At 38.7% G+C, this 19,201-nt stretch overlaps 1 protein-coding gene across 5 annotated transcripts in view; it reads right to left on the bottom strand.

Annotated features, from left to right (window-relative positions):
* Positions 1 to 19,201, bottom strand: part of MTMR2 (myotubularin related protein 2) — a 110,337-nt gene that overhangs the window by 56,488 nt on the left and 34,648 nt on the right. For all 5 annotated transcript variants that reach the window (XM_061440157.1, XM_061440159.1, XM_061440161.1 and 2 more), the window contains one exon: positions 11,409 to 11,514. In XM_061440157.1, coding sequence (XP_061296141.1) covers positions 11,409 to 11,514 — 106 coding nt within the window. The remainder of the gene's footprint in view (positions 1 to 11,408; positions 11,515 to 19,201) is intronic.

Here is a 19,201-nt window from a genome sequence, read left to right as displayed (position 1 = left end):
GTGGTGGTGAGGTGTGGAGGCGGGAGGAGAAATGTCCCATAGTCCTGTGTCTCAATCTCTTAGTCCTCTGCCTTTTATAAAGACTGTGACATTTACAAGTGCTTCTTTCCTTGTAGCTCAGACGGTGAAAAAAAATTTGCCTGCAATGAAGAAGACCCGGGTTTGATCCCTGGAGGAGGAAATGGCAAGCCACTCCTGTATTCTTGCCTGGAAAATTCCTCGGACTGAAGAGTCTAGCTGGTTACCATTCCCGGGGTCATCAAGAGTCGGACACAACTGAGGGACTAACACTTTCACTCTGTCCCACCTCCACCCACATAGGACAGGTTGGCCAGAGGGTGCTGCAGTTTGTATTTCTCTTCACCCATGGGGAAGGTTAGAGGAGGTTGGAACTGGGTATCTCCCTTCCCCCAGATCAGTTAGGCTCTGACAAAACTCACAGGCTAGGCTGACAAAACAGGTTCTTTTTAGGGCAGGTTTAAGAAAAACAGAATGTTCTGGACATTTTCAAAATAGCTGTTTTTCCTCTCCCTCTGCCAGTATCAAAAGAGAATTTTTCTAAGCCTTCACTGTAAGAATCTGGTAGGGCTCCTATTGGTAAATCTCACAAAACTATGAAGACCCACCTAAGACTGGGAAGCCCCTGGAGTTTCTCACTTTCTACTTGTCTATGCTGATTCTGCAGTCCATAGGGTCACAAAGAGTCGGACACGATTAGGCGACTGAACAACCACCACCTAATTAAATATCCTCTAGGCAGAGTTTTCCTTATTTCTTTACCATCTACTGAATACAGTCATTATTATCCCTGCTGCATCATGACTGTATTAAATATACTTTTATGTTCATCAGTTTTTCCACACTTCCTAATTTTTTAATAATTTCTATATATATTTCTATTATAATTTGGCTGTTTTTACTGAAACTTTTAACACATTTAAAGTTTTTATTCTTTTAAGCCTTAATGGCATTAATATTATACGTAATATAATCTGCAAATCACATCAAAATAATTACAAACCCAATAAATAGGCTACAGACCATTGAACAGTATAATAGTCAAGACTCTACTCATAACTTAGCCAACTGCTGATATCATAAACTTATGGTCAGTAGAGTTGAAGAGCTTTTACTCCGATACTCAAAAGTTCTACATAGGAACTTTAAAGGAAGATTTGGTGGGGGGGGGGGGGGGGGGTATCAAATACTTTTAAGGAACTTTTAAGGAAGATTCTTTTGTGTACCAAAGAGTAATGGTGAGAGTAGAAGCACTGGTGATTTTTATTTTTTCCTTAATCCTGTTTCTATTTCCCACAAATTATTATTACATTGTATTGCTTTTATAATTAAAAAAAAATCTCTCAAGGTTATTATAAAAGATACAAACTTTTAGAAAGGAGAGCCAATGGTAACTCTGGAGAGAAAAGTTTCAGTAAAATGGAAATCATAAGGGTATGGTCTGAAGTTTTTTCTTTATTAAGCATGGAAATGAGACAACCATAAACATTTTCAAGGGGATTTCCATGAAGGAGGCACACATTAGTGACTGCCTGTGTCTTCCAAATTCACCTCATATAATTTCTGTAAAGTCTTTTCACCATTGCTATCTCTCTGACTTATCTAAGTATCTTCTATCAGAAAATAAAGATCATAATGGGCTAGAAGGCACAGAGGTGGCAGGGAGTCTGTGATTAACAGACTGAGCATCATTTGCTTCACTGAAGAGCAGAGTACACTCCAGATATGTGAGCAAGTGAGCATGAAAGGACGTGAGATGAGCACATTTTGCGTAACAGGTGAGAGACTATCTGAAGAATCCCTATCAACAAAGGTGGGGTCATACTTGGGGACAGTGGGAGATGCAGTGTGACAGCTGTGATGGGACCAAACACAAAGAACCCTGAACACAAGGCTCAGAAGTCTGCACTCACCACTGTAAGAAACAAGGATCCCTTGAAGAATTTTTAAACCGGGGTATCACACATGGAAAATGATGTCAAAGGAAAGGAGCTTTGTGACAGTGCATTAGCTTCAGTAGACAACAAGTCTACCAGACATAAGAACTAGGGGACTACTGAGGATGGAAAGTAAAGGGAAACGAGCATTCTTCAGAAGATAATGACATTATGTTAAAAAAGAAAATAACTGAATATTTCTCATTCTCTTCAACTGATTTAGTCAAAAACACTTTTCCTGGGTACCTTCCACATTCCAAATACTAAGCTCTAAGGATACAAGAAAGGACAACAGATACATTCTTATCTGTATAGATCTTATAGTATATTCTCTTTTTCTTTCCAGAAAGTTTATTTTTCTTTAAATTCTTATTTTTTGTAAATACCCTCCAAATACTTTATGTTTAAATGTAGTAGAACTTTATTTATTTATAAACTGTTTTACAATGTTCTGCCCTTTCTGCTTCCAAGGTATACCTTTGCGATAGTACCTGTCACACAATAATCACTGATTTGCTTATCTCCTTTTCCACTACATGATTCTAACCTTCACGCTGGCTGAGGCCAGGTCTTACTGGATACTTTCTCCCCACTCAGGAAATTTCAAGAGAGTGCAGTGAGTGAGTGAATCCTATTTAGTTTTTAAGCCGTGATCCCATGGACTGTAGCCCACCAGGCTTCTCTGTCCACGGGACTTTCCAGGCAAGAATATTGGAGTGGGTTGCCATTAAATGCATAGATTTCATTGGGAACCATGAATAAAACACAAAATTTTCTTCTTTAGTTTCCCAGATGTAGCCAACAGGTGGTTTCAAATTTCAGTCAATTAGGAATGCTCCTCAACCTTTTCCACCACAATTAAATATAGCAAATGGGAGGATGAATGTTCCAGCATCCCAAGGAGCTTTAGGTTGCAACTGGCCACATGTGTGAAATAGATTTTAAGTCACATTGATTCAGGCACTATTCTACATACTAGAGAAATAACCAAGGCTCCTGCCTTTGCAGAGCTTAATTTGATAGAGGTAAGATGAACAGCAATCAAATAGGAAAAGTTCATTACCATTTTAGCACAATAAAATTTTTTGTTTTATTTTTTATATCTTTAAAAATACGTATTTATTTGGCTGCATTGGGTCTTAGTTGCAGCGCTCGGGATCGCGGCTCACAGTCTCTCCAGTGCACGGGCTCGGCGGCGGGGGCGCACAGGCTGAGTTGCTCCGCGGCATGTGAGATCTCAGTTCCCAGACCAGAGACCAAACTCGAGTCCCCTGCACTGCAAGGCGGATGCCTAACCACTGAACCACTAGGGGGGCCTTCTATAGCTTTTCTTTTAAGGTTAATACTTTGGGTCTTATTTTAACATTCTCTCCTGACATGTTATAAAGACATGATATTTTAAATTTTCGATTTTTCAATGTTAAGTCTAAAGAATTCAATTTTTGTGTTTGAATTAAGAATTCAATTATTCTTCTCCAATATGGCTAACCATATGGCTGATATGGCTGATTCCTCCCCCAATGATCTATTATACCAACTCCAATACAGAGTTCCTATAAATATCTGTTCTTGAACTTTGTTATTTTTCATTCATCTATTTCTGTACTAATTACTTTAGCTTTATACTCAACTAAATGAATCCTCCTGCTTCATTTTTCTTATTAGTAATCTTGACATTTTATCTTTCCATATAAATTTTAGGATCAGCTTGCCAAGTTCTACAGGATAAACTTGAATTTTGTTTGAAATGACACTGAGTTAACTGATATATTGAAAATATTTGACATTCCCAAGCCTTTCTGTCTACTCATATATTTGAGATAGTTTTAGGCTCTTTAATAAAGTTTTATAATTTTCTCCATGAAGTTGTTACATATCTTTTATTAGACAAGTGATGTAATTTTGTTGCTCTTGTGACTAGAATAGTTTTAAAATCACACTATCTAAACATTTTTGCTGAGGTATAGAAGTATGATTTTTTTTGTTAAATTATCTTATATCCAGCATCAGTGCCACAAGTGTACATAATAGATTTTTCTTAAATCTTCTATATCAACAATCATCAATAAATAATGAAAGTTTTGCTTCTTTTCATCCCTTATATTATTTATCCTTTTCTTATTTTACTGGCTAGGACTTCTAGCATAATGTTGGAAGTAGTGACAGAAACCAGCATCATGTTTCTAAGTTTAAAGGAAATGGCTTCTAACGTACTTCCATTAAGGATGAGGCATATAATGGAGTTTTTAGTGGATGTCCTTTATTTGCCTAAGTTGTTCTTTTCAATTTGTAGGCTGCTAAGAGGTAACATTGGTATGAGGGGTGGTGGTGTTAATCACAAATAAGGGCTATCTTCAATCAATTTTTGCTCGGGCTATTAAAATAACTATGTATAACAGAAACTGTTCTACATTTACCTAACATCTGCTCTATGAGCCTTAACTCATTCTGACTAGACCTGCATACTTACAGAATGTGTCAATACTACATTCACATATGTACTCTAGAAGAAATAATCCAATTATCTGTGACCTTTGGTTCATGCTGCTAAGTCGCTTCAGTTGTATCCGACTCTGTGCTACCCCACAGACGGCAGCCCACCAGGCTCCCCCGTCCCTGGGATTCTCCAGGCAAGAACACTGGAGTGGGTTGCCATTTCCTTCTCCAATGCAGGAAAGTGAAAAGTGAAAGTGAAGTCGCTCAGTCATGTCCGACTCTTAGCGACCCCATGGACTGCAGCCTACCTACCAGGCTCCTCCGTCCATGGGATTTTCCAGACAAGAGTACTGGAGTGGGGTGCCATTGCCTTCTCCAACCTTTGGTTCATAAAGAAATATTAATAATGTAACACAAATTTTGAATGGATAATCACATTTGCTTGATTTAAGCCCATTAAATATTTCAAGATAAGGAAAGATGGTTATAAACAAAACCCAAAATACTACAACTTTTATCTCAAATATACACATATATAAACTATATAAATACATATACATATTCTGATCATATGTCTGAGGACTTCTAAAATAATGGGATAAAAAACACAGAATACAGTATCAATACAATTCGATTTTGAATTGCAGACAAACATCATTGTAAGTGCCATATCAAAGGCATCAAAAAAGGAAAGGGAATACTGCACAGCCTGACTTTTAACTTATCTTTTAATCACCACCATTTAAGGAATATGCTTTAATTAAAGCCCAAGGCCATATAAATTACATTCTATAAATAAACAGAGCTGTGCATTTGAATTTTAAAGTTCTGTATTTCATGAGATTTTAGTCTTTGGTGAACAAATAAATCAACCAAACACAAGTTTCCTAGGTTCTTAATTCTACTGTCAAACTCTAAAACTATGTTCTTAGTAAGAACATAGTTGTATTAAAGAAAGCTTGCTTTTTAAAACGGAAAACTTAGTTTAAAATAATTTGATCATGAAAATTTTTATATGAAACGATTTTAAGTTTTTAAATGAAATTCAATAGGCCGAGTGCCAAAGTGAAAAACAAAGCAAACAGAAAACACTACAATTATTATCACTGAGGAAGCATGATTCAATTTACCAAGCCTGAGACTGTGCTCAGCTTTTCAGAAACACATCTACTGGATTAAATCTGTATATGACTTTTTCCAGAACAAACTATGCTTACAAGGTGAAAGAGTAACACAAACGGAATTCTACCTGAGTAAATACCCCTTATCCCTGATGATTTTCGATTCTGCTTTACTGATGCGGGAGCAAACAACCTTGTTTGAATAGGAAATTCTTTTTATTTTTTTTAATTATTTATTTTTTTAATTGAAAGACAATTGCTTTACAGAATTTTGTTGTTTTCTGTTAAACATCAACATGAATCAGCCATAGGTATACATATGTCCCCTCCCTCTTGAACTTCCCTTCCAACTCGCTCTCCATCCCACCCCTCTCAGTTCAGTTCAGTTGCTCAGTCATGTCTGACTCCCTGCAACCCCATGGACTGCAGCACGCCAGGCCTCCCTGTCCATCACGAAGTCCCGGAGTTTACTCAAATTCATGTTCACTAAGTCAGTGATGCCATCCAATCATCCCATCCTCTGTTGTCCCCCTCCTCTCCTGCCTTCAATCCTTCCCAGCATCAGGGCCCCCTCAAATGAGTCACCTCTTCGCATCAGGTGGTGAAAGTATTGGAGTATCAGCTTCAGGATCAGTACCTTCCAATGAATATTCATGACTGCTTTCCTTTAGGATGAACTGCTTGGATCTCCTTGCTGTCCAAGGGACTCTCAAGAGTGTTCTCCAACACCACACTTCAAAAGCATCAATTCTTCAGTGCTCAGCCTTCCCTGCAGTCCAACTCCCACATCCATACACGACCACTGGAAAAACCACAGCCTCAACTAGGCGGAACCTTGTCGGCAAGGTAACATCTCTGCTTTTCAGTATGCTATCTAAGACGGCCACAGCTTTTTCCAATGAGCAAGTGTCTTTCAACTTCATAGCTGAAGTCACCATCTGCAGTGATTTTGGTGGTGTGTTGCTCAGTTGTGTCCGACTCTTTGCGACCCCATGGACTGTAGCCTACAAGGCTCTTCCCTCCATGGGGTTCTCCAGGCAAGAGTACTGGAGTGGGTTGCCATTTCCTTCTCCTGAATAGGAAATTCTTAACAGAAGCTTTCACAGGTGTTCCTCTATTACAACACTATCCTTTGAAGAAAGAGTCACTTCATAGTACTTGTAGCAGAAAACCTATACAATCTGATTTAATATTTTTAATGAAAATGTATTAGCTTTTAAACGCATCGTGTTCTTTCTACTTCTATTTAAAAGCTGTTATTAATGGAGCTTATAAAATGCTGAGGCTTAGAGCAGAGATAAAGTGACACTGTACGGAGAACTCAAAGCCCAGAGGTTAACCAACTTCACATCATCTGTGAATGACGACTTGCAGGCCAAGCCCCTCATCTTACAAGCAAAGCCGAAATGTGATCAGTGACAGAAAAACACATAGCTGTCTGCAGTGGGTTCCACCTATAATTAACTAGAGCACTACCATTTTACAGCTAAAGGTATATATACTAAAAGCAAAATATCAACAACTAACGAAACTGAGAAAGGGGAGAAATCAGATTTTATTAGAAAAAACCCTCTTTTAGAATTAAGGAGAAAAGCAATTCTCATTTATTAAGGAATGCTGAAAACTGCTACTTCTACCTCAAAAAATGTCTTAAAGATACTTCTTTGAATTAAGAACTTCTCACTTCACATTCCCTGGAGAAGGAATGGCAACGCACTCCAGTATTCTTGCCTGGAGGATCCCGTGGACAGAGGAACCTGGTGGGCTACCATACACGGGGTCACAGAGAGTTGGGCACGACTGAGTGACTAACAGACACCTCACATTTGAAAAAACTCAGCAGCAAAATCACGGGAGCACAGTCTCTCTGGGTAACATGCTGTACAGGAATATGACCAACCCAAGACCAAATAAAATGGCAACACCGAGCTGTGTGTCTTTAAGCACATCATGTAACTCAGCTGTCCTGAGTATCAGGCTGCCCCTCTGTCAAATAGGATAGTGATATCTGTCTCACAGGATTGTTGTGATGAGACGAAGCTTGTATAAATATTTATCCAGGTAACACACTGGATTTTTTTCAGTTATGAGAAGCACATCCTTCCTTCCACCCTACATATACATTTGACATCAGGCTTCATTTCTTAAATGATATTAGATGCTCCTCATTCATCTCCTTCCCACAACTAAATAAAAAGACTGTGATTCAAGTAAAGAGTATATCTAATTATCAAAGGTATGTTTTAAAATGAAAGAACATGAAAACAATCAGCCTAAAAATATTAATTTCCTTTTTTTCTCTGCCGTTCAGGCACCCTACCATGGTAAGTACCGTTAACCTTTGGTGTCCAAAATGATCTTCTCCTTAATATAACATTTAACACTCCTTGCTATAACATTTAACAACTCTCTTCATTTTTCTAATGAAAATTATCTCAGGGCCCCTCTAAGTTGTGAAAGATACTGAACTAATTAAGGCACTAATGGGGACAATCCCAAACTCATGGAGCTGATGTATAAATTTAACAGATTCCTTTAGTATCCTAGTGCTAAGAGAGTCAATAACTCAGGACATTTTTGTGTCTACTGTTAAACCTGAAGAGACAATAGCATAAAATAAGACTACTCCAGACAAACTTGCATATATGATCACGATTCTCATTATTTCCAAATAGGATGTACGCAAATGATCTTTTGCTTCAGAAGGAGAAAAAAAGTGCTGTGTTACCTTTTTTTGTTAAAAGAAAGAAAGACGGGCTTCTCCAGGAATCCAAGCTTGCAATGCAAGGGACACCGGTTCCATCCCTGGTACGGGAAGGGTCCCCATGCCACGGAGCAACTAAGCCCATGAGCCACACCACTGAGCCCAGGCATCGCAGCTACTGAAGCTCTCATGCTGCGCCTGTGCGCCCCAACAAGAGAAGCCCCTGTAAGGAAAAGCAGCCCCGCTCGCCAAAACTAGAGAAAGCCCATGTACAGCAATGGAGATCCACCACAGCCAATAAATAAATAAATAAATAAATCTTAAACAGAAAGAATGAAAAAGAGGGGGGAGGGGAGGAGAGAGGGAAGAAAAAGAAAGTGAGCACGCCTGGTGCCCAGATCTAGCTTTCAAATGCCATTTTCCAATAAAAGAAAACTGGCCCCCTGAGAAATGGATGATGATTTCAGGCCTGAGGCGGGAAGCATCAGGATGAGCGCGGAGCATCTTACAGTGACAAAAAGTAAGGAAGAGTGACTATAAACAAAAAACAGACAAAAACAACAAAAAGACACCATAATGGGAGTGTGTCAAAGGGACACAAGATCTGACTGAAAGAACTCCCAATTTGAAACTGAAACAAGTTTAGCAACAAAGTAATACTGTGTTATAATATATATAAAATAAACATCCATGAGTCTACACTGATATAAATAAATAACTGCATAACTCAATAAAAGAGGCAGAAGAGACAAATCTCTAATGCAAAAGAAATAAAAAGTGTTCCACTCTATCTGGGCTCCTTAAGCATGGACTGTGCATAGTTACTTCCTTTCAAAGAGTACACTGTAAGGGCAGGAAGCGGGGAAAAAAGAGAACTTTACAGTGACAGAACCTATCACTACCTGAACCAAGAGATTAAGGTCAACACGGACAGTACAAACTATGTTGACAGTACGCACCACCTCTGATATGACGTGATGAAATGGTTCTTCATCTCTGTGGTCTAACACATAGCCCCAGTCTAATTAAGGGTAAAGCATCAAACATTCTACAAAGTATCTAACCGCGCATGTGTGCTATATCGCTTCAATCACGTTCAACTCTGTGCAACCCCATGGACTGTAGCCCACCAGGCTCCTCTGTCCATAGGATTCTCCAGGCAAGAATGCTGGCTGGAATGGGTTGCCATGCCCTCCTCCAGGGGATCTTCCTGACCCAGGGATCAAATCCATGTCTCTTACCTGTCCTGCATTGGCAGGCAGGTTCTTTACCACTAGTGCCAGAAAGAAAGAAAAGAAAGTAAGTCTCATCGAAAAGAAAGTCTGAAATCACAGCCAAGAAGTGCCTAAAGAGACACAGCTACCAAATACACTGTGATACGGACCATGGAACACAAAGAAGGCCGTTAGATAAAAACTCAGGATATAAGAATACAGCATTGACTTTATTTAATAATAATGTATCAACATTGGTTCATTAATGTTAACAAACATACCATACTAATGTATTATAAGATATTAATAACAGGGGAAACTGGATGTCACATATATGGGAACCCTGTAGTATCTTTGTAATTTTTCTGTATATCTAAACCTGTTCTAAAATTAAAACTTTACTCAAAATAAGAAATCAAAATATTTAACATATAGTTTAACATTCAGTTCAGTTCAGTCGCTCAGTCACATATGACTCTTTGCGACTCCATGGACTGCAGCACGCCAAGCCTCCCTCTCTATCACCAACTCCCGGAGTTCACCCAAACCCATGTCCATTGAGTCAGTGATGCCCTCCAACCATCTCATCCTCTGTCGTCCCTTTCTCCTTCTGCCTTGACCCCTACTTTTCCCAATGTAAACCACTCCTACGTACATACAACATCCTGAGGAAATAAAGGGGGTCTGCATGCAGAGAAGCTGACAAGGAAGGCCTTCTTTCAGCTTCCTACAATGTATTGCATTTCACGTGTGCCTAGAAATTTAACCAAAATTAATGTAACCATAAGGAATTTAAACAAACTAATTCTCACAAGAACACACAAATGGTTTAATATATTTTAGGCAAGAAACAGCAGGTAGAATATAACAATAATTTAAGTATAGGCTAGAAATAAAAGCAGTATTTCTCCCATTCCTAATATGAGTTCTTTATCAGTCACATGAGGTTTAAAATGATAGCTTTTAACTAATAAAAGCTGATCAGAAGTAGGCCAAAAAACTTCAAAATTATCAAGAGGCCCAGAGGTCCTTAATGCAACTGTGGTGTTGGAGAAGACTCTTGAGAATCCCTTGGACTGCAAGGAGATCCAACCAGTCCATCCTAAAGGAGATCAGTCCTGGGTGTTCTTTGGAAGGACTGATATTGAAGCTGAAACTCCAATACTTTGGCCACCTCATGCGAAGAGCTGATTCATTGGAAAGGACCCTGATGCTGGGAAAGATTGAGGGCAGGAGGAGAAAGGGACAACAGAGGATAAGATGGTTGGATGGCATCACCAACTTGATGGACATGGGTTTGGGTAAACGCCAGGAGTTGGTGATGCACAGGGAGGCCTGGCGTGCTGCGGTTCATGGGGTCGCAAAGAGTTGGTCACGACTGAGTGACTGAACTGACTGACTTATAAACTACAATAAGATATGCAGCAAACAGCACAGTATTTAAGTGACTTAGCTCCAGAACTGGACTACATGAGCAGGAATACTGACAATAAGATTTATTAGCTATGAGACCTTGGACATGTTATTTAATCTCTCTATGAGTTACTGGCATCTGTAGAATGATGGTAATAATAATTTCTACCTTACAGAATTGGTGGAAGTATTTTAAGAGATATTTCACTAAAGTATTTAGAACAACATTTGGCACACGGTAGGCACTCAATAAATATTAGTTATGACTGGGAGTAAAGCATTATGGGAGTATTCATGAAAATCTTTTATACCACTACAGAATTCATTAATTACCTTTTGGCAAAGAACTTAGAAGACATCAAATTCAGAAATGAAACACATTTTTTTTTTTTCTTTTTTATGGATAAGTAAGAATAGCCTGTTCTAGGATATTACATACAGATTCAGGTCTTTGAGAATGCTCCATCAATGTCTCCTGCCTAATTAGTTAAAAGTTATATTGATAGTGTGGCCACAAACAGCTGATAGCAAATACTTCACTAGGACTCAGGAACAGTATACATACCCTCAAATCAGGAGAAAAGTTCTCTGCAGAAGTTGATATGGAATCCGATGAGACAACAGAAGCTGATTTTGTATGCACTGAATTCTCTGAATGAGAAGTGGAAGCACTACAAGATACAAAAGCACAGGACATTTGAAAAATGGGCGTGTTAAAAATTCAGAAATTTTATTAACTGTAACCCCACTGTTTATTAAAACTTCTACTGCCAACCAGTCCAATATTGCCTATTCAATCTTATCTCTAAATACTGGTAAATTGCAAGCTCTATTCCTAAGAATAGGGCTAAGTAGTCTTACCATCCACATTCCCTCTAGACAGGCTTCCCCAGTATTTATGAGTACACTCCAGGTTAATTCTTTCTTTTTATCTAACCATCCAATTAATCACTCAATTATCAGGCCAATGTGCAAAAAACAATTACACCAGACACTATGATTTGGAGATAAATAGGGCAAAGCTCTCAAGTTCATAAAGCTCACAAGCTTGTTGAAGAGACAGACAGATAAATAGTGCAATGTGATAACTCTAACTATACACATACATACACCCCCTAGGTGGACAGAGAGCAGAGAGACAGAGAAGCACCATGATTATGAATCCGGAAAAAGGAAAAGAAAGTACCTAACTCTACCCAGGAAAGTTCAGGGAAGACATCACAGAGCAGGTGATGTCTGAACTGAGGCTTGAAAGATAGGAAATCACCAGGCTGACAAACAAGCAAGGGAATTCCAAAAACAAACAAAAAACACTAAAAGTATAGAATTATCAAAGAGCATAGAACACTTGAGAAACTACAAATAGTTTGGCAGGGCTAGATGAGCAGAAGGGGAAAAGATAATGATGGAAAGACAAGCCTGTCCTTGTACCTTGTAAATTTCCCCCACAACCAAATTGTGTGTTTTTTAACACACAATTTAAATATGTTAAATATGTTAAATATCCTATGTTAAATATCCATTTTTTCCATTACACTAAGTAATCACACTCGATACTTTTATTCTCTTAAATTCTTATAGAACTTTGGATACCTGATCACATACTGCCTTTTACTGTTTATTGGTCTCAAGTATGTAAATGTTGTCTCACCAATTAAAATTTCAAAGTCCCAAGAAGGACGACTGTGTCTTTATTTTCTATAAAGTCTACTTCAGTGCCTCTGTATATAGTTAACGTGTATTATGTTTATTAAATTAAAAAATACAGTGACAATAAACCAATGCTACAAACTGTATGATTTACATCATTTCCTTTTATCAGTAGAAGAAACTTAAATTACTTAAGGAAGAAAAATCAATGGTAGGAAAATCTCAAACATTTTGAACTGAAACTTAAAGTTCTGACTAAGAAATACATTTTTCTAAAGCTTAACTCCCAACATATGAAAAGCCTACTTCACACAAAAAGTCAAGATTCTGATGGAATAATCCACCTTGAGGTTGTGAAATTTAGAAAGCACATTTTTGTTTTAAAATTTGTCCACCATAATACCTGCATGTAGCGACTATAAATTATGTTTACAATGTGAAAATCATCTCCCCTCAAATAACTGCCAGTTCATTTTTATTGAGGTTTGGATACTAAAAATACTGTATATATTTTAGGTGTACAACATGATATTCTGATATATGTATTCACTATGAAATGATCACCACAATAAAGTTAATTGAGACACCATAACCTCACACAGTTACTTTTCTTTTTGTGGTGAGACAATTTGAGATCTACCATCTTGGCAATTTCAAGTATACAATATTATTAAACTACAGTCACTATGCTATATATTAGGTACCCAGACATAATTTATATCTGAAAATCTGTCCCTTTTGATCAGACAAGTTTTTCCCCCTTATCAGATAGGATTTGACAACATTTTCTCTCACTCTGTCGGTCACTTTGATGTAGTCCTAATAGTTTGTTTTTGCTTTTGTTACCTGCCCTCTAACGGTGGCAAATCCGAGAAACCATTCTCAAGACCAGTACCAAAGAACTTTTCCCCAATGTTTTCCTCCGGGAGTTTTACAGATTCAGGTCTTACTTTTAAATGCTTAATCCACTTTGGTTGATTTCTGTGTGTGATGTATTATAAGGGTCCAATTTCACCCTTGTGCATATGCATATCCATTTTCACCAACACTAGTCATTGAAGAGTCTATCATTTCCCCACTGTTCATTCCTGGTGCTGTTTTCAAAGGTAGATTGACTGTATATACGTGTAGTTCTACCAATCTGTTCTGCTGTCCACTGTTTTGATAACCACAGCCTTGCAATACAGCTTGAGGTTAGGAAGTGTGATCCCTCCAGCTCTGTTCTTTGTGCTCAAGACTGCATTAGCAATTTTGGGTTTTTCATGGTTCCATACTGACTTCAAGATTGTTTTTTCTATCTGTGTAAAATGTCATTAGAATTTTTATGTAGCATGCATTGAATCTGTAAATCACTTTAGGCAGCAATGACATTTTAACAAGATTAATTTTACCAATTCATTAACACAGGATAACTTTCTATCGATTTGTGTCTTTTTCAATTGCTTCCATCATTTTTTTATAGTTTTCTTCATACAGGTCTTTAACTTCCTTGGATAGTTTTATTCCTTAGTATTGTATTTTTTTTTTTTTTTTTTTGCTATTAATTTGTTTCCTTAATGTCTTTTTTGGAAAACGCATTATTAGTATATAGAAACAACTGACTTCTGCATGTTGATTTTGTATCCTGCTACTTTCCTGAATGTATTAGCTTTTTGTACAGTTTTTTACAATGTTCCATGTATAAAATCATGCTATCTACGTTTTTATGTATTTATACAATGTGAAAATCATCTCCCTCAAAATAATCACTTCATTTAAATGAATGAAAATGCCATTCCACTGGGAACACTTCAAAAAAATGTTTTTCAAATACAAACATCCCTTTAACTATTTCAAAGTATAATTGTGGTTAATTGTTTTTGTGTCCAAGAAACTATAATATGACAAGGGAACAGTCATAAGAATTCTATTTTCGAGCTTTATAGTGTAAGGAAAGAGAAATTGATAGGCTGAGAATGATTTCTTTTTTTCTGTACCAATTTAGGATTAATTAAAATAACACTAAACATAAAATAACAAGGAAAACAATAAAAATTTAGGCACAGTACTCTGACAAATATTGTTTGCTGCCTACTCCATATATATACACAGTCCTTTCTTTCCTGATCTGCATGAGGACAGTTACGATGAGCCCAAGAGGACATGCTTGTTTTTGGTTCTTTTGTGTCTAGGAGAGAATGTGACACAATTTTGGTCCATGAAATTTAAGGGGCTGGAGGGGACACACGTGTGACTATATCTTAGTATTGTTCTTGTGATTATAGCAAACACAGATATACATACCACTACCACCACCACAACCGCTGAAAGTTCTGGTATAAACATGAACTGGATACTCAAGACTGAAGGTGGCTACAGAATGCAGAGCTCTATTTTCAAGTTATTTGTCCCCTGTCATATGGGCTTTGTACATGATTCTGATCACCATGGCTACTAGGCTACTTCACTTCCACTGTTCTTTTCCATTTCTCCACTGTTCATCTTGAGGTCAAGCCCTCTATGTTTACCTTTTATGAACTGTCCCATAAATAAGCTTTGTATTTCCCTGAATTCATACCATTGCTCATGCAACTCCAAAACAGAATGCCCATTTATCTTCCCTGGTTGCTCAGACAGTAAAGAGTCTGCCTGCAGTGTGGGAGATCCGGCTTCAATCCCTGGGTCAGGAAGGTCTCCTGAAGAAGGAAATGGCAACCCACTCCAGTCTTCTTGCCTGGAAAATTCCATGGACAGAGGAGCATGGCAGGCTACAGTCTATGGGATCGCAAAGAGTTGAACACGACTGAGCTAATTCTCTTTCTATTTATTAACATCCTACTGTTACTTACTCTTTAAGACCCAGTTAAAAGGCCGGTTTTTCCAAGAAGTCTTCCTAGGTCATCCAGTGGAATAAAACCCAATCATCTATACTTCTGCCTATATTCTATGAAGTGAAGTGAAGTTGCTTAAACCTCTAAGCCACCAGGATACCCAAATCCTATACTCTATAATGGCATTTAAATCTTTAGACTAGAGCTCTTTAGTTACACTGCTTCCTCCCTTTAAAAGATAAACTGCTAGAGAATAAGAATTGGCAAGGCATCTGAATTCTGACCGAAGACTACAGTCTGCTAATCTCATTAAGTTTGGAGAAGGAAATGGCAACCCACTTCAGTTTTCTTGCCTAGAGAATCCCATGGACAGAGGAGCCTGGTGGGCTACAGTCCATGGGGTCGCAGAGAGTCAGACACGACTCAGCAACTCAACAACAACAATCTCACTAAGTAACCAATGCCGCTTTGGTCCTCAGTTTTCCTAGGCCCATAAACTTCACCACACAAACTTCAATCCAAACATTCTTATTATCCTTGTCATCCTGAACCTCTTCAAAAATGCCAGACCTTCAAGTCCGACTCTGTATTTCCTCTGTCCATTTTCCCTGCCCAAGTCTTCCTTCAGCTAACTTTTCCTTTACACTGGACTTTTTACGCCATATGGAATAAATTCTCTTCTATCTTCAACCAAATTCTCCCCTCTACCTCTTTGCTTCAGCTGAGATCTCCTTCCAGGAGCCCACTTCCCTGCAGCCTTTTCTAGAGAAGACTCTTGTCCAACATCTAACAAAATCCAAAGGTGAAGCCAGCATTCCCCCAGCTCCTGTCTCATGCTTTCACACTAGTGTTACTTTTCCATCTCCATATATAACAGCCTTCTTCCTCCGAGGTGCTTGGTATTTGGGCATACAACCTCTCTATCACCCATTCCCCTTTTAATCACTGCTTCTCACATTAGCGAAGACTTCTACTAACCTGGCTCACTTTCTCCTCTTAAAGCTTCTTTCTACTCCAAAACTGGCCTTCGTGGTGGGAATTTTAATGTTCACAGGGACAAACTAGCAACCACCTAGCTCAAAATTCCTCACTTCCTACATTCCTCATCTACATCTCCAACTAAGCAATGTGCTTCTGCAGCACATACCGCACTTTACCATTTCTGGAAGCTACCCAGTCTTTGTCATCGAAAACTCAAGGAAACCAGTATCTGACCGCAGACGCTATGCTTTCCAAACATCTCACTTTCTTAACTTTCCCTTCATCGAATCTTCAATCCAGTGGTGACAACTCATCCCTCAACTTCTCTGTTTGTCCTTACTCTTCACGCTTATTGTTCTCTCCCCCACTTCACCTCCTTCTCCATCCAACCTCAAATACCCAGTGTAACAGTTTACATTCTCTTTCAAAAAACACTCAGTGTCCTGTTTCTATCCACTGACCACCCCTGCCCTGCTAATCCCTAAATTCAGATCAATATAACTATCTACCTTCTTCTGTGCTAACGGAGTAAATCCTCACATAGGGGCCATTTTAAACTCACCGTTAGAAACATTAGCTAGACCCCAGGCAGTGCTCAGCAATACTCCCACTTCCCAAGTGAGCTTTCTAAACCATCACCATTTTTTTCCCAAACCAATCACATCCAACCAATCCAAAGTTCTATAGAGTCCACCTCCCTACCATCTCTTGAATGTATCCTTTTTAATATCCTAATTTTTACTGTCTTAGCGCAACACCTTTTCCCTCAACTACTCATTCAATACATCATTCCAAACTAATACCAAAGTGATCTTTCAAAAACAGATCTGATCCTATCATTCCTCTGCTTAAGACTTTTTTTAAAAAACTGACATATAATAGATATATAACATTAGTTTCAGATGTACAGCCTAATGATTCAATATTTGTATATACTGTGCAGTAATCATAGAAAATCTCATTAACATCCATCACCACATATATTAACAATTTGTTTCTTCTGATGAGAACTTTTAAAATCAACTCTCTTAGCAACTCTCAACTGAACATTATTATTAACTATCGTCACCATGGTATACATCACATCCCCACAACTTGTTTATTTCATAACCAGAGGTATGTATTTTGACCACCTTTCCCCATTTCACCCATTCCTTCCAACCCAAATCGCCTGCCTCTGGCAACCACCAATCCGCACTCTGTACCTATGAGTTTGGTTTTTGTTTTTCAGATTCCACATGTATTTGTGACATCATATAGCATTTGTCTTTCTCTGACTTATTTCACTTACATAATGCCCTCAAGATCCACCCATGCTGTTGCAAATGGCAGTATTTTCTTCTTTTTATGGTTAAATACCACCCACTGTGTCTCTGTGTGTGTGGATCTGTGTGTGTGTGTGTGTGTGTGTGTGTGTGTGTAGCACATTTTCTTTATCCATTCACCCATCAATGGACCTTTAGGTTGCTTCCATGTCTTGGTTACTGTAAATAATGCTGCAGTTAACGTGGGAGTGCAAATACCTTTTCAAGTTCGTGTTTTTGTTTTTCTCAGAAAAATATCCAGAAGTCAAATTGCTGCATCACATGGTAGTTCTATGCTTAATTTTTGGAGGAACCTCCGTCCTTTTTCCGTAGTGGCTGCACCAATTTATATTCCAACCAACAGTCTACCAGGGTTCCCTTTTATCCATATCCTGACCAGCATTCACGATTTTCTGTCTTTTTGATAATTGCCATTCTAACAGGTATGAAGGACAGGGCAGCCTGGTATGCTGCAGTCCACAGGGTCTCAAAGAGTGGGACAGGACTGAGTGACTGAACAGCAACTGAACAACAACAGGTATGAAGTGATATCCCACTGTGCTTCTGACTTGCAATCCCTCCTTAAACCTTCAAAGGAGTATGTCAAGGCTGTATATTGTCACCCTGCTTATTTAACTTATCATGAGAAATGATGGGCTGGAAGAAGCGCAAGCTGGAATCAAGATTGCTGGGAGAAATACCAATAACCTCAGATATGCAGATGACACCACCCTCATGGCAGAAAGTGAAGAGGAACTCAAAAGCCTCTTGATGAAAGTGAAAGAGGAGAGTGAAAAAGTTGGCTTAAAACTCAACATTCAGAAAACTAAGATCACGGCATCTGGTCCCATCACTTCATGGGAAATAGATGGGGAAACAGTGGAAACAGTGACAGACTTTATTTTGGGGGGTTCCAAAATCACTGCAGATGGTGACTGCAGCCATGAAATTAAAGGATGCTTACTCCTTGGAAGGAAAGTTATAACCAACCTAGACAGCATAGTCAAAAGCAGAGACATTACTTTCCCGACAAAGGTCTGTCTAGTAAAAGCTATGGTTTTTCCAGTGGTCATGTATGGATTCGAGAGTTGGACTGTGAAGAAAGCTGAGTACTGAAGAATTGATGCTTTTGAACTGTGGTGTTGGAGAAGACTCTTGAGACTCCCTTGGACTGCAAGGAGATTCAACCAGTCCATTCTGAAGGAGATCGGTCCTGGGTGTTCATTGGAAGGACTGATGCTAAAGCTGAAACTCCAAAACTTTGGCCATCTCACGCTAAGAGTTGACTCATTGGAAAAGACTGATGCTGGGAGGGATTGGGGGCAGGAAGAGAAGGGGACGACAGAGGATGAGATGGCTGGATGGCATCACCGACTTGATGGACCTGAGTTTGAGTGAACTCTGGGAGTTGGTGATGGACAGGGAGGCCTGGCGTGCTGCGATTCATGGGGTCACAAAGAGTTGGACATGACTGAGTGACTGAAATGAACTGAACTGACTATATACTGCCTACAGAATCATGCCCAAACTCCTTAGCACAACACCTTAAGTCTTCCATGATCGGGCCTTTGTTCCATATATCTAGCTATAGCTTCACTCAACTGAACCCACTG

The sequence above is a fragment of the Bos javanicus genome, chromosome 15, assembly GCF_032452875.1.
Source record: "Bos javanicus breed banteng chromosome 15, ARS-OSU_banteng_1.0, whole genome shotgun sequence".
Lineage (NCBI taxonomy): Eukaryota > Metazoa > Chordata > Mammalia > Artiodactyla > Bovidae > Bos > Bos javanicus.
The sequence above is the reverse complement of the archived record's forward strand: the minus strand, read 5'-3'. Positions and strand labels throughout refer to the sequence as shown.